The sequence below is a fragment of the Fragaria vesca genome, linkage group LG6, assembly GCF_000184155.1.
Source record: "Fragaria vesca subsp. vesca linkage group LG6, FraVesHawaii_1.0, whole genome shotgun sequence".
Classification (NCBI taxonomy): Eukaryota; Viridiplantae; Streptophyta; class Magnoliopsida; order Rosales; family Rosaceae; genus Fragaria; species Fragaria vesca.
Window position 1 is genome coordinate 14,751,816 of NC_020496.1, and position 12,907 is coordinate 14,764,722.

Sequence of the window (12,907 nt, forward strand, 5' to 3'; positions counted from 1 at the left end):
GGCTTCAAGAAGGGTTTAATTCGGGGAGTGGACTGGTCGAGTGTTATGTATAGTGTGCACAAGTTTAATAATGCAATGTTTACACCACTACCACGGAATGTTAGTTTATTTTAGTAGAGAGAGAGAGAGTGCCCCACCGACGACGGTTAAGGCGTTAAATGCGCATGCTGATATCCCGCAAGTACGCACAGTATCTGTTGGGTGTTTTGGTCATTCCGGTGCTTGATACCGTTAAGGCTGCACGTGATCTCGCTCAGTGGCCCAGACTTGACCAACGTAATAATGTGACAGCTGCTTTCTTTTGTCGACTTGTTAGGTCACTTGTGTGTTAATTTTTTTTTTTATTTACTTACTAAAATGTCTATTTTTGTTTATTATTGACATGTCTCATCAAATAATTTAGTTTTATTCTTGATAACAAAATATACATGTGTCAATAATAAAGAAAAAATATACATTTTAATGGGTGAATAATTATTGTTGGTAAATTTTTAGCCGTATTTTTCATCTTATGTATGTATGACGAGTCTAATTTCAGTCTTACTTAATGGATTTTGGGATAGCTAGATCGCAAATAAGAGGTATAATTGTATTCTACCGTACTATACTATAAAGCTTAAATACACCGCATGGAAGAAACAAAGAGTGACCTAGTGCCTCTTTCTCGGGTAGTTAAAAGCAGGAACAACTTTTGGAAGAGACATGTGTGAATCCATTGAGCATTACAGCATCATTAGCACAAAGAAGATATATTAAGAACATGTCATGGCCCCTTCAGTTGTGGCCTTGTGGGTGTGAATGAGTATCTGATTCATACTTTCTAGAAAGGACCCAGTTTTCTTACTTTTACCTTTCTTTTCTAACCCCCTTTCTTATTCTTTGTGGTTTAGGACCTGATTGTTGTAGGTGCTTTGCTTTTTAAGGGTGTACTTGGGTCGTGTTGAAATCCAGGTGTGGGCACATGCAGATCCAGCTTTACAGAAGCAAAGCAGACACCAAGTTTTCCAAAGGTACAAACCACTGCCTAACAAACAAATTCTGATATGAATATGATAGCAGCTGTAGCTATGTATGCGTCAAGTTCATTGGGGCATACACTGATCAATCCAATAATAATTTGTCCATCAAACACTACCAGCCTAACAAGTCGTTAATGAAACAAACAACCAGCCCCCATGTGGGATTTCTGAATTTTGTTACACTCAAATACTTCCCCCATAAATGGGATTGAATCCCTTCTTCCCCGTCAATGATGCAAAACAATATAAGCAAAATACAGATACTGATTCTTGACCATAACAATCGTGCAAAGCTAACAGCCATGAAGAAAAATAAAATCTTCAGTTTCAAATGAACAAGCTGGCTGAAAACCAGACTATTAATAGTTGAGAGTTGCACATAAAAATTGCTACATACAAAAGTCAACTAGGTATGTAATTAAACAGAGTTCAAGTATATACTCTATGCTGCGTGCGTGCGTGTGTGTGTGTGTGTGTGTGTGTGTGTGTGTGTGTGTGTGTGTGTGTGTGTGTGTATTAATATATAAAACATTCTATAGTGTTAAGTTAACACTGATGAATTGATGTCCTAAATATTTCATTAGCTTTGATTGCGTATACAGTGACAGAGTTTAAATTTGTACTTGTTCTAAACTGTAGTTCCACGTTCCATCTGTCGTAAGTGAATGAATGTTAAGCCTCTGATACTGACTTGTCCTACAAACATCAGATGGAGATGACAACGCTCTTATTTTGCCTTCGCAAGAGCACCAAATAGGGGCAACTCCATACAAACCATTCTACCTGTTTATCTGATTTAGAAATGAGGGGGGAAAAAAAACAAAGCAGAAAGAATTAATAACAGAATAACAGTCCCACTTACATTGTAAACTCAAATTAGCAATCGAAAACTGTGACAGCCGCCAAATGAGAGATACGGTTCATCTCAGGTCGATAAATGTGGAATCCTATGTTGCCAAATATCTGGACTAGATTCAAAAGAACCATGGCAGTTGCCAAAGTATGATTTAGGAACTAATGATCACCCATCCATACATGGTTTCACTAATTAACAGTGGCAACCTTAGATATAGTATATAACTATATATTGGTTGACATTTGACAAGCAAAGTAAGATTATCTAGGTGTACAGTATATGTGTTATACAAGTACGAGAATTTCTTATTATACTCCATGGTCTGATTCGGACCGATGACTGTCGGTCTATTATACAACAATCAGACATCTAATTTTCTCTCCTTTTCAGTTACTCTAAAGAAAGTAGTATCTAAAAATGAATGAAGAAGATAAAAATCAGAATAAGAAAACAGTGGAAAAGGTACGAGTTTGAATTGATTGAATCTTGAGAATGGCCTTTGATGAACACATGCCCTGAACACTGACTATTAAAAGGATTTTAAGAATTTTACCTTCTTGTTGATCCTTGTATGCCAAGCATCTGACCCATAGATAGGGTCACCAATGACATAAGGAGGTGGGTGATTCAGGAGTGAAACCCTCTCGGGAACATAATCATCATCACTATCATAATCATGATGTGGCCCAAAAGCTTTGAGTATCATTGCCAATAGAAGGGTTAGTCCCTGCAAAGAGAAGACAATGGATGATCAACAGAAAGTAGACATAAAAAATACAAAAGTAAACTTCAGCCTATACAATACAATCAGCCATGGATTTTACAAAATAGACATGAGAGAAGAAAAGTAATACAAATGGATTAGCCATGCTGCACGAACCAGGAATTCCAGAAATAGACATGATCATTTCATTTTTGAAATCAGTACAAACTTCCTATTCCATTACAGACTAAGCATCAATCAAACAAGGGAATAAAATCAGAGAACATCCGGAAATCACACTTTTAGAGTTCTTAACAAAGTTACCAAAGTGACGGAGGTAAAGAATCAAAGAAACATGCACTACTGAAGCTAAAGACTAAATTTCTACGTAGCCTCTTGATATTTAATAAAGATTAGTAAAAAGAAGTCTTCTTTCTATTTTTTTTATTTTTAATGATAGATACTTCATTCAAAGCCACAGAACTAGGCAGAAACAAACATTGCAGAAGGAAGAAATACAGCAAAGCTACTGAGTACAAGGTAAATAAACAAAATAAACAAAAACACAGTAGGTAGAGGAAATGGGGACTAGCTAGGTCCTGAGAGGCCGTCATTCCACAAAACAGATAGTACAGAGGTTAGGGGCCTTTCAGTCCATTCCTGGGAGCACATCTCTTTTGATTGCCTGGGAACCAACGAGGTTAGCATAACAGGGACACAACCTATCTTTTGCTAGCAAAACCAATGCTTGGAAGGAATTACAATCATGGACAGGGTAAGCCCAAAGTTTATGCGCATCTGTATATGAGATTGAATGTATAGTGTAGTTCTCTCAGTGAGCGACATTATTATTCCACTTCAAAAGGTAAGGCAATGATCTAGATGCATTTTCTAAGTCCCAACTCACAGATCATCCACAAAAAGGAGTTCAATGCTTTCAATAATCTATCTGCACCTCCATTAATCCAGCTTCTCCACTTGTCTTTTCGCCCCTCTTTTTTTTGTAGTTTTGAATGAAACCTAGCAACTTGGAGCTGGTTCCCCAGCTTGGTACCCGTTGCAGATAGGCAAGATAAAAGTAGCAAACCAATCTGTCATGTCTCAACATATGGAAAATATGTGGCCTCCGTTGGTGGATGGAAAATCTCTTAAATTAGTTTATGGATGGAAAATCTCTTAAATTGATTGAGTGACCTCCATTTTCTCATTCAGAAACCTAGGGGTGCAATCTTTCTGACAAAGGGATGCAGATCAAAAAATATGGTTGGGTACATTATGGCAATTACTTCCTCCTATTTACATGATACATCAGTATTTAATTAGTTGGGATTTTAAAGCAAACTTACAAGTATAACACTAGAATCGACTCATTCCTAAAGGTTCTCTTCTATCTCAATCCATGTATACATTTGATCTCATTCAATGTGAGCAACTTCTTGATGCACGTATATTTGAGTTTCCACCATCTTTATGTTATTCCCTCACTACAGGTGAGAGTGTCAATACTATAGTTGGCTTTGAGGTCCATCAATCTCATCATCAGTTGTGTTGGCATTACATATGCCATTTACTTTTTACCTATCTGGTTGTTCGTCTCTAGAGCTATCCCTACGGCACTACAACACAAAGCCTTCTGCTTACTAGAAAGCTCTTAGATTGATCCTGACTTTTGTAATGACACAAATCCAAAGCAACAGTTACACCCACTAGATTGCTGCAACATAGTACTGTGTCATGGTTCAGCTACTTCTGTGATTATGGCTTTTGTTGTTACTTTTCCATACTTATGTTATCTCTCGACACCAACACCTATGCCTTGCAATAAGGAACAATTAAAGTTTGGATTTTCTTATGAAAGGCCTAAAAAGGCTCTTGTATGAGGAAGCACATCAAATTCAAAACTCAAACCCACTTTCATGTTCTTCAAAACTAACCCAAGCTTCATTTTATTTTCTTTTTCTTTTTCTTTTGTACAATTCCTTTATTTATAACTAAGTTTTTTAAAAAAAACTCAAAAGTGTGTTTGGGTTTAAAAAAGCAATCCCAAACAAGCCCCAAGTATCTTCTTCTTTTTTTTGTTGAATAAAGCCCCAAGTATCTTAAGAGTTAAGACTTCACTAAACTAATAACTAGAACCTCTTGTAAGGCACTGGCACCTCTATTTTCCACCTCTTCGCAGCTAGTTCGCTGACTTTCTCACAATGCCATGTACCGCCAATCACATTTTTGTTTCATCTTATCCAACCCCCAATGTCAAAGCCTATCACATGGTACACTGGTTGAGGACTGCTGAGAGCCTCTTAATAGTTTGAATTAGATTCCATAAAATGTTGACTCTTACATTTTTTATGAGACATACGTGTCACATTTCCGATGATTAATCGCCCCCAGCCAACTAATTGTTTCTGCTTTCTACTTTTGTAGTGTAAAGAAAATAGTCAGTTCACTGAATAGCTAAACATACAGTAAAACCTTTATAAATTTAATAATGTCAGGACCGGTAAAATTTATTAATTTAGCGAGGTATTAATTAATCGATAAATTAATAAAATATTAATTTATTGATTATTTAATAACTTATATTAATCTATCCAAATATTATTTATTTCTTAGATATAGTTTTATTTTTTCAACAAAAATAATATTGTTGTACATTGTTCAATGTACTATGTTGTCGAATTTATTACGTATACATTATTTAATAGGCTACTTTATTTGATGTGCTACATTATTCAACGTACTATGTAAGTTCGATGTACTATATTAGTTCATTTGATGAACATTAAATAAACAAAACCATATTTAAATAAACAAAAACTATATGAATTCTCATCTCAAATGAGTAAAAAAAATCAATGATGACGGATGAAATGGGTAAAGCATTGTGCGAGTACAAAAATGATAATCCAGGTAGCACTCAAGCATTTGCAACTGTGGGTTTTAGAAAAGACCGACTTGCAAGTGAGTCAAGGGATAATATCAAATACGATCAAGCGATCTTCGGATTATCTCTCAACTGCTCTATCAAGTCTTTATCAAGAAGAAACAAGCCACATTTGACTCACTCTTTATCAAGTCTTCATAAATGAAGAATTAATTCTATGTATTAAGGAACCCTTTATATATTCATTGGGGTCTATGTGAATTCTCGCATTTGTATTATCTTATAAATGTAGCGAATTATTAATTTAGCACGTTGTCCCCGACTCGGGGCCGGCAAAAATTATTATTTTATCGAGGTTATTAATTAATCGAGTATCAATTTAGTTTTGCTGTAGTTATCTACATATTGGTACATACTTATTAGTGATTACCATGCTAGTGATTTTGCTGACTAGTAATACAATATATTATAAACTTCTTTCTTTTACTAGTCTTGGAAAGATAAATCAACACACAAGGAAAACTTGCACAAATACACAAGCATGCAAAAATGTGTTCCTACACCCTTTAGAGAGAGAGAGAGAGAGAGAGACCTGTACGCATATAACTGACAAGCTAATCCATTTGCAGATGTCCAAGTTTGACATTACAAATGTTTTGAATTGATCAAATTTCCCAGTTGGATCATCCGGAAAGTCCTGGTTAATAATTCAATACCATCAAAACAACAGGCAAGTGTTTAACATGCTTCTTATGAATTCATTTGATTGATTAAACAAGATAAGAGTAATCTATAAATAAATACCTCTTCCCAGTCATGGTTTAAGTATATATCAGCAGTCACTCCAGCTTCAAGCATGAGGAGTAAAAAGAGGAACAGCATGTACTGTAAACAAAACATTTTTGTTATATGATTTTATTAAGGAATGTTAAAAAGTGCAGCCCTGTGTGAAAACATTCTTAGAAAGGAGTGTTCTCTGTACAATTTTGTAGTCAAAGTTTCAAACAAAACAAAACATCTAGATTTAAGAAAGTGGAAGATCTAGACTTGCCACTGTAGCATAAAATGCACCAAACTAAGAGACAGATACAATTGTAGCTTGCACAAACATAAATGTCACCACTAAGGGTTGCAAACTTAGCAGATAAATGAGAAGCAACAAGTCTAAGGGCTGCAACAACTAGGCATTCTTCCATAATGGAAGCTCTGAAAAATATTTAGAGTGGATTAATTTTCCTGCACTCTCTACTAGAAAAGTAGGCACTGCAGTAGGTAGTGCAGTGTATTTTTTGAAGTGTATTTTTTTTTTTTTCTATAATATATAACTGGCTTTCTCAAAATTTCTGCTTGATGCATCTTGGGGCATTTGCACACCTGACAAAATTAAATTTGAGAGAAAATAAAAGCTATATAAATAGTCAACTGTAATTACACAAAAGTGAAGGCACACCAATTGTAATAAGATACAATACATCTCACTGTGAATGAAACGTCCACACATGTACAAGTTAATCAACAACGACACAAATTTTGCAAGCCATGAAAGAAATTGACCTCACTGAATAAATAGATAAATGAAGATATAAGAAAAAAGAGGGATACCAAATAAAGGCAACAACCATTTGCAGTGTCTGCAGCAATATGTCCTGAACATGTGATGACACACAGAGTAACCCCAAGGCCAAGAAAAATGTATATGAACCTGCAGTTCATGCAAAGAGAAAAGTAGCACTTTTAAACCAAAACTGAGAAAAATATAAAAATCAGGAACCCATACAAAATAAAAACTGAACACATCATTCACCAGAAATCATAAATTCTTAATCCTGTAAACATCCCAGCATGCGGCATGCCTGTTTCTTCTTATTTCATACAACAACTCGTGTATCAACAAAAAATTCAATGTAAACCAAATCCACTCCAATAAATCAGAGCCAAGAGAGAACCAAATCATAACCAGGTGGTGTTTTTTTAGCATTTGAAAGTACAACATAGCTCCATCTTTAACTTTCTTTTCTTAAGTATGTTTTCATGATAAAACGGTCCCATGCACCTATGGATATTTCCATAATGAGGATCCCTTTAGGCGCACTTTGCCGGGTTCATATGTATTGGTTGGCTACAAACAAATTAGCTTTGAAGCCCCACTCTAAGATCCTCAGTCTGCTTTCATCTTTCAAATTCAGATAGATAAAGCCTAGACAGAACAGATATGCGTAAAACTCTGAAATAGCTGTTCAGAGAAAAGGCTGCATTGCATTCAGCACAACCCAAAATCCAAAATTGTAATAGAGCCCGAGAGTGGAATTTCAAGAAAGAAAAGAGAGGATGATACCAAGGTATAGTTGGAGAATCAGAGTCTTCAAATGGCAAGTAACCGATGCACTTCTGCCAGGCTCTAATCAACCACAAGGAGTACAAGATCATGGCCAGCCCAACCATCCCATTCACCGAGTTCACCAACTTTAATATTGATTGTACGCAGCTCCTCGCCATCGCAGCCATCCCTACATCAATTTTTGCAGGCAAAAACCCTATTTAAACCGGAGTCGCTATACCTAGATTTATATTCGTACTTCAGTTTTCCTCATCTATCCCCATTTTACGTGTTTCACTTTCACGTGATATTTTACCCAATTTTAATCCCTATAAATCATCTCTAACAATTTATATTCTCTATGTTTTGAAGTTCGCGTATGTTAGTTTCATTTTAAGATGAATGATGGTTATTTCGTTAATTTTCAGATCGCCGTATCAGCCGTCTAATTTGAAGTCGACATTTGTTCAGTCTTTGGTTTTATTTTAATCTGAATGGTTTTTAGAGTCACGATTTTTCATCTAAATGGTCATTCCTTCAATTTTCTCAGTTAAATTGCTGACGTGACCGTTAAAAATTACAATGTTTTTAAAGATCATTTTTAACGATCACGTCAGTATTCTAACATAAAAAATTGATAGAAATATCATTTGGATGAAAAATCGGGACTTTAAGAACCATTCAGATTAAAATAAAACCACAAGGACTAAACAAATTTTAATTCAATTGAGAAAGAATGACTATTTAGAAGAAAAATTGTGACTTTAAGGATCATTCAGAATAAAATGAAACCACAAGGACTGAATAAATATCGACTTCAAACCAAAAAGACTATACAGTATTTAACTCTTCAAATTTTAAGTCATCCAAACCTATAATTATTTATATAAGTTTTGCATCTCCAACCCATGAAGGTAAAATCCAAACCTATTTAATAATTATATATCATCATTTAATCACACATGGAGTGCCACTCAATTGTTTAATCATATCATATCATACATAACTATTTTATATTAATAAAATCTGACACTGTCTCACATCCACGAGAAATTTTTAAATGCTACGGAAGGACCACGTGGCAGTCTAACGTGGTCCTACGTTCCAATCAAATTTAGATATGTGGATTTTTTACAACTAAAATATAAACAAATATTTTCTATTTTTTGTGAAATGACATTCATGGGTATTTAGCAAGTTCAAACTAGGGTCTAGGGTATATGGTTTAAAGTTTAGGGTTAGAGTTTAGGGTTTAGGGTATAGGGTATAAGGTTTAGGGTTTAGGGTTTGGGGTTTAGGGCTTAGGGTTTAGTATTAAAAAACAACAGAAAACCTAAAATGGTTTTTGACAAAATAGCTGAAATAATTTTTCGTGAAGAAAATCTACATGTCTAAATTTGATTGGAAAGTAGGACCACGTCAGACTGTCACGTAGTCCTCCAGTAGCACTGAAAAATTTCTCCACATCCACTCACGTCACCCTCATAAATTATAAGTTTATTCCTATTTGGTTGAGTCAAAATATGATACATTTTAGGTAAATCGTATTTTAGCTCAACTTAGATAGTGGGTTATAGATGAGAATTTATAAATCTTAAACCTATTATAAATTTTAGACCCAGGGTTGAAGATTGCCTAATCGTGTCATAAATTTTAACCGCCCTTAGATTGATGGGATTGATTCGAAATAAAATGTCTTTGCATGGTCACATGGTTGCCAAAGCACTTGCTAGAGTGGAACCCTCACTCAAGTTCGAGCCCAACCGTTACAAGTCCCAATTGATAGGTTGTTGACCACTGAAGACCTACTGGACCCATAGGACAACGGTGACGCATACGAAGAGGCCTGACTATTGGATGCATGTGGGCTTATACGCATTGGCGGAGCTAGGATTTTAAGTTTATTGGGGCACAATCTATACGTAACAACATAAAATTTATATATGTAGTGAAGTGGATACATTGGGTCCCACGACATAAATTTCATGATATGGACCCCCACGTTATGAGTTCGAATGCTGATGTTGCTCAATGTTATTGCTGATTTATAAACGTGGCCAGTAGAGGGGCTGAAATGCCTCGTTGTCTATCGGTCAACCAGCAGATTAGTCCTTAGGCCTATGAAGCCTTTGGGATAGCGCGAACAATCCAAAAGGAGTGTGTGAAAAAAAATTACATTTGTTAAAATGGTTTTCTTCGATAACAAAAGATAAGTTACAGAGAAAAACCCTTCAAACAACTTAATTAAGTTTAGTTAATGAGCCAAATTATAAAGCATATAGAGCCACATAAAGAATTGTGTTGGACAAACTACTGATTGGAATAAGATATCTTATATCAACCAATATCTATTAAAATTGATACTTTTATCGATTTGGTCACACATTATAATGACGAGAAATTTTAAATACACACCCCTAATCTCTTAATACACACCTCTATTATTTTATGTTTCTATTGAGATTTTATAGGTAAGCTAAATGATCAAAACAAACATCTATTATTAAAAAAAAAAAAATCGCGCTAGAAGTATTCTTTTCAATCTTCTACCCTAAAATCGTCGAAAGCACGTTTTCTCCCCTAACCCCAACTCTTCTCCACAATTCATTTGGGTTGTCTTTTTTATTTTATTTTATCTGTATCAGCTTTATTTTGATCTTGCATATCATATTGTCATGTACTATATCTTTATCATGACATGTTTTATCAAATAACTAGCTAGCTATGTTTAGTAGCTACTGTACTTCTACAGTTCTACTAACTTGTGAATTCTGAAAACTTGTATTGGTGATTTGGAGTTGGGATATAACAATAATCATTTGATTATAAATTGAACGATGATAGCCAAAAATTTCTAGCAAAAATTAGACGAAATAATATGTAAAAAGAGGCACTAAATAGTACATATATATTAATTATATTAAATAATAGAATATTTCATAAATTAAAGGCATTTTAGGCAGTTTGGGATGTGTATTAAGTATAATACTGAAATGAAAAACTTGATAGGTGGTGTATTAAGCAAGGGGTGTGTATTTAAAATTTCTCTATAATCACGTTTTAACCATATGACATAGAGAAATTTTATTAACATATCCATAAATGCTAAATACACATCTTTTTTTTGTGTGACTAATTTCAGTTTACCCCCATCAATTTACGTCGATCATTATGTTCATCCATTTTCTTTCAATTTTATCAAAAACACTCATCGACTTCCACTTTTCATTAGTCGTGTCCAAACATCTGTTTTCCATCCAATTTTCCCGTCATGTGATGACTTGCATTAAGAAGAAAACCAAATTTAAAGTCGTTGGGCCCACAGAAAAAGGGTAAAATAGAAAAATTGCATTCAACCCCACCAAAATCACTAAGGTTAGGGGGTTGTGATGAGAATGGAGATGTGTATCGATATGAGAGGGAAATGGTCAGAAATGTCATTTTTCGGGATTTGACTTTGAATTAAATTCAGTTTACCCCATTGCGGTTTAGAGGTGAATTCATGTTAGTCCCTAAACTTTCAATTTCATCAGATTTACCGCTCTTGTTTTTCGGGTAATTTAGCTTCTCAACCCCCAAAACGTCATTACACGTCATCAAATTTCAACGTCCAAATTGGACAAAGCATGAGTGATAAGAGACTGTAGATAGAAAAACAAGAGCTCGGGAGGTAATCTGATGAAATTGAAAGTTTAGGGACTAACATGAATTCACCTCTAAACTACAATAGGGTAAACTAAATTTAATTCTTTGACTTTCTTATTGATGCCACGTCATCATTTAACAGAGGAATTAGATGGAGAACGGAGGTTTTGAACACAGCTGATGAAAATTGAGAGTCGAGGGGTATTTTTGATGAAATTGAAAGAAGAATAACTAAGATAATGATCGACCTAAAGTTTTACCACACAAAAAAATACATTCATATCAAAAGTAAAGAAACAGTTGAAATCAAATAGAATTGAAATTTGTTTAGTCCTTGTGGTTTGAAGTCGACATCTGTTCAGTCCTTGTGGTTTTATTTTAATCTGAATGGTCCTTAAAGTCACGATTTGTCATTTAAATTGTCTTTCCATCAATTTTTTCTGTTAGCATATTGATGTGGCCGTTAAAAACATTGTAATTTTTAGCGGTCACATCAACAATTTTTAACAGCCACGTTTGAGTCACTTTGTATGGAGGTCTCCCATTCTCAACAATATGCACCAAAATCTTAGGAATTTATTTATACCCATTATGATCCATAATGTAAGTCTTGTGTATCCAACAATCCAAAATCACAAGAAAACATAAACAGAACTTCTAATATAGTAATATCAAACTATGTATGTGTATCAATCCAAATCCATATTAAAAAAATCCAAGAATTAAAATTCTATTTCACGTCAAATTGCTTGTGTAGAGTGATCAGATTTAAGCAATCTCATTTATGCTTCGTTCTTCATTGACTTGTTACATAAAGCCAACCTTCAACCATAAAATTATCATCAAGGAGGAGCGAAGAGATACTTTACCTCAGTGGAAGCATGAGAGCAATTTTGGCAGAGAGAATATGAGTAATTTTGGCAGACGTGCGTAAAGAGTTGGAGGAAGTCGGGAAGATATACGTGCACGTTAAGAGGACGATATTTTTGCAGTTGGTTTGTCTTTGTGATGATGCTAATCAACTGAACCAAGGAAGAAAAAATCGATATTTTTGGCGAAATTTCGTCGAAAATATCGTTTTTTTCACTCAGCGAAACAATTTTCTCCCCTTAGATTTTTTAGTCCGAAATTATCGATATATCGCGATATTTTCGATATTTCGACGAAACTTTGAAATCCCCAGAAAATTACTCGCCCAAACCGAATTTTGAAAGTTTGAATGGATGTGGTGTGTCAGTGTGGTCCTCAGCCGAACCTTTTGACTTTGGCAATACTTTGACTGGTTTGCACTTTTGCACAGCAAAATAATTTTTGGCAGCTAAGGGATTCGAACCTTGGTTGTTGGGTTGGTATAAGGTTAACACCTTAACCAACTCTACTAACCATCCAAGTTGTTTATTTTACTATCTTTATAATACATATTGGTTTTTTCTTTTTCCGAATCTGAAAAGTAAAAAAATTAGGTAAATGTCTAATCCCCAAC

The 12,907-nt window shown here is 34.7% G+C and overlaps 1 protein-coding gene across 1 annotated transcript; it reads right to left on the bottom strand.

Annotated features, from left to right (window-relative positions):
• Window positions 1-1,881: 1,881 nt before the first annotated feature.
• On the bottom strand, window positions 1,882-8,036 carry LOC101314390 (tetraspanin-19-like). The gene is made up of 6 exons (XM_004303086.1): window positions 7,798-8,036; window positions 7,065-7,164; window positions 6,267-6,347; window positions 6,055-6,159; window positions 2,429-2,602; window positions 1,882-1,982 (listed from the first exon to the last, which is right to left on the bottom strand). The coding sequence occupies exons 1-6, from the start codon at window positions 7,965-7,967 to the stop codon at window positions 1,896-1,898; spliced, it is 717 nt and encodes a 238-aa protein (XP_004303134.1). The 5' UTR covers window positions 7,968-8,036; the 3' UTR covers window positions 1,882-1,895.
• Between the last annotated feature and the right edge of the window lie 4,871 nt (window positions 8,037-12,907).